General features: G+C 24.9%; 1 protein-coding gene across 1 annotated transcript in view; it reads right to left on the bottom strand.

Moving 5' to 3' along the window:
- Positions 1-1711: 1711 nt before the first annotated feature.
- LOAG_14551 (hypothetical protein) overlaps positions 1712-1839 on the bottom strand; it is a gene marked incomplete at both ends in the record, with an annotated part of 911 nt that continues 783 nt past the window's right edge. Inside the window, one exon of the mRNA XM_020448826.1 lies at positions 1712-1827. Coding sequence (XP_020301057.1) covers positions 1712-1827 — 116 coding nt within the window. The remainder of the gene's footprint in view (positions 1828-1839) is intronic.

The following is a 1839-nucleotide window of genomic DNA, read 5'->3' as shown; positions in this document are numbered from 1 at the left end:
TTATTTACTTATCTGTTTGCGGTTATTATCAATATTATTGATTAATTAATTAATCATTAACAATTAGATTACTTATTTATCTGTTTATAGTTATATGGATTAGTCGTTGTTAATTGGAACCTATTTATTTATCTGTTTGCGGCTATTATTAGTATTATTAATTAATTAATTAATTACGCTGGCAATTAGATTACTCACTTATCTGTTTATAATTGTTGTTATCGTCGTTAATAATCGCTATTAATTGAATTACTTACCTCTCGATTTATTTTTATTGTTATTATTATTATTAATTATTCGTTCCAATCATACTTTGAAGTATTGCTTTTCATCGCTGCTAATTTTAATGATTATCACCAACAATTTTAATTGGTCTGCTTAATTTTTTGTTTTTTAAAATTTCAATAAATTTTTATCTTTATTTCTTAGAGTTCGTTTTTTTTTTTTGGCCTTATCAGATATTGGTTTAGATATTATCAGTCATTGTTGTTTTTGTTTTAATTATCAGTTATGCAATTTTATTGTTCTTATTATTTATATCAAAATTACAGACATGGTTATGTTATAAATTCATTAATGTTCTAATTGTTATCAGCACTTATCAGGTATTTTCTTCATTGTAATTAATTAACAATGTCCTAATTAGTTTGTATATTTATAATCTAACATATTGGAGGTTTTTTGCTAATTTAACCCATTCCACACTTTTTCTCTTAATTGCGTTTTTGCATGCTTTTTTTTGCACATCTCTTTTGCATGCCTTTTTTTTCATATCCCTTTTGCATGCTTTTTTTTCGCAGGTCTTTTTTGTATGCTTTTTTTTTGCAGGTCTTTTTTGCATGCTTCGCCACTATTCTTTTTTTTTTTTAAGTTTTCTACTACTTTATAGCACTTTTCACTTAACTTATACCTAACTTTCATATACAAGACTTTCACTTCAGACCAAAACACCTTCAAACTTTCACCTTTCACAATTCACAAATTCATAGTCAAATTTAAATTTAATTTGTCATCTCACATATGAATATAACTTCACGACTTTAAGTCCATATGTCAACAGAAAATTTATGCGAAAAATTTGGTGACAACAATTTTTTGTTGGATGCAATCATTAAAATATTGACTACTTTCAAAATTGAACAATCATTTTAATTTATTTAGCGCATTTGCAAAATGTTTTCATTTCTGGCGCTATTGACGCTATTTATTTTGCGCTATTTGAAGCGATTTATTGTGACAAAAAAAAATTATTCATAATAATTGCCCAATTAAGCAATGCTAACTGACATGACAATATAAGGAATGGTAATAAATTAGTAGCCTACTCTAAATTAAAGTTGTTAAAATCTTATCATTAATTTCGAAACATTTATTGGTCATAAAATTTAGACAATATTTTATCCAAATGATTTTCTACAAGTGCAAATACTTCTTCCACTGTTCCTTCTGATGCTATCTGTAATAATTAATTTACAATTAATTATATTAAATTTTAGTCTGAATAATCTTTTAAGTTTTATTGCATAATTACATAATTACTTTATAATTATTGTGATGAATATAACAAATATGCGAGCATAAATCATTTTAAAAAAATAAAATTGAAATGAATAAAAAGCTTTTCATGATGATTAATGATATGTAAAGATTATTTTATTCATTTTTCTTCTTTTCTCTTTTTGTACTTTTTAATTAATAATTATGAAATTAATTATTCACACCTGAAGAAGTTTTCCTTTTGATCATAGTAATCGATTACTGGTGTACTAGCAGTTTCATATGTTTCAATCGTTTTGGATTGTCTCAGAGCTATCATCAAATCGACCACTGTAAAATTTC

The sequence above is a fragment of the Loa loa genome, assembly GCF_000183805.2.
Source record: "Loa loa unplaced genomic scaffold supercont3.233, whole genome shotgun sequence".
Taxonomy (NCBI): domain Eukaryota; kingdom Metazoa; phylum Nematoda; class Chromadorea; order Rhabditida; family Onchocercidae; genus Loa; species Loa loa.
The sequence above is the reverse complement of the archived record's forward strand: the minus strand, read 5'-3'. Positions and strand labels throughout refer to the sequence as shown.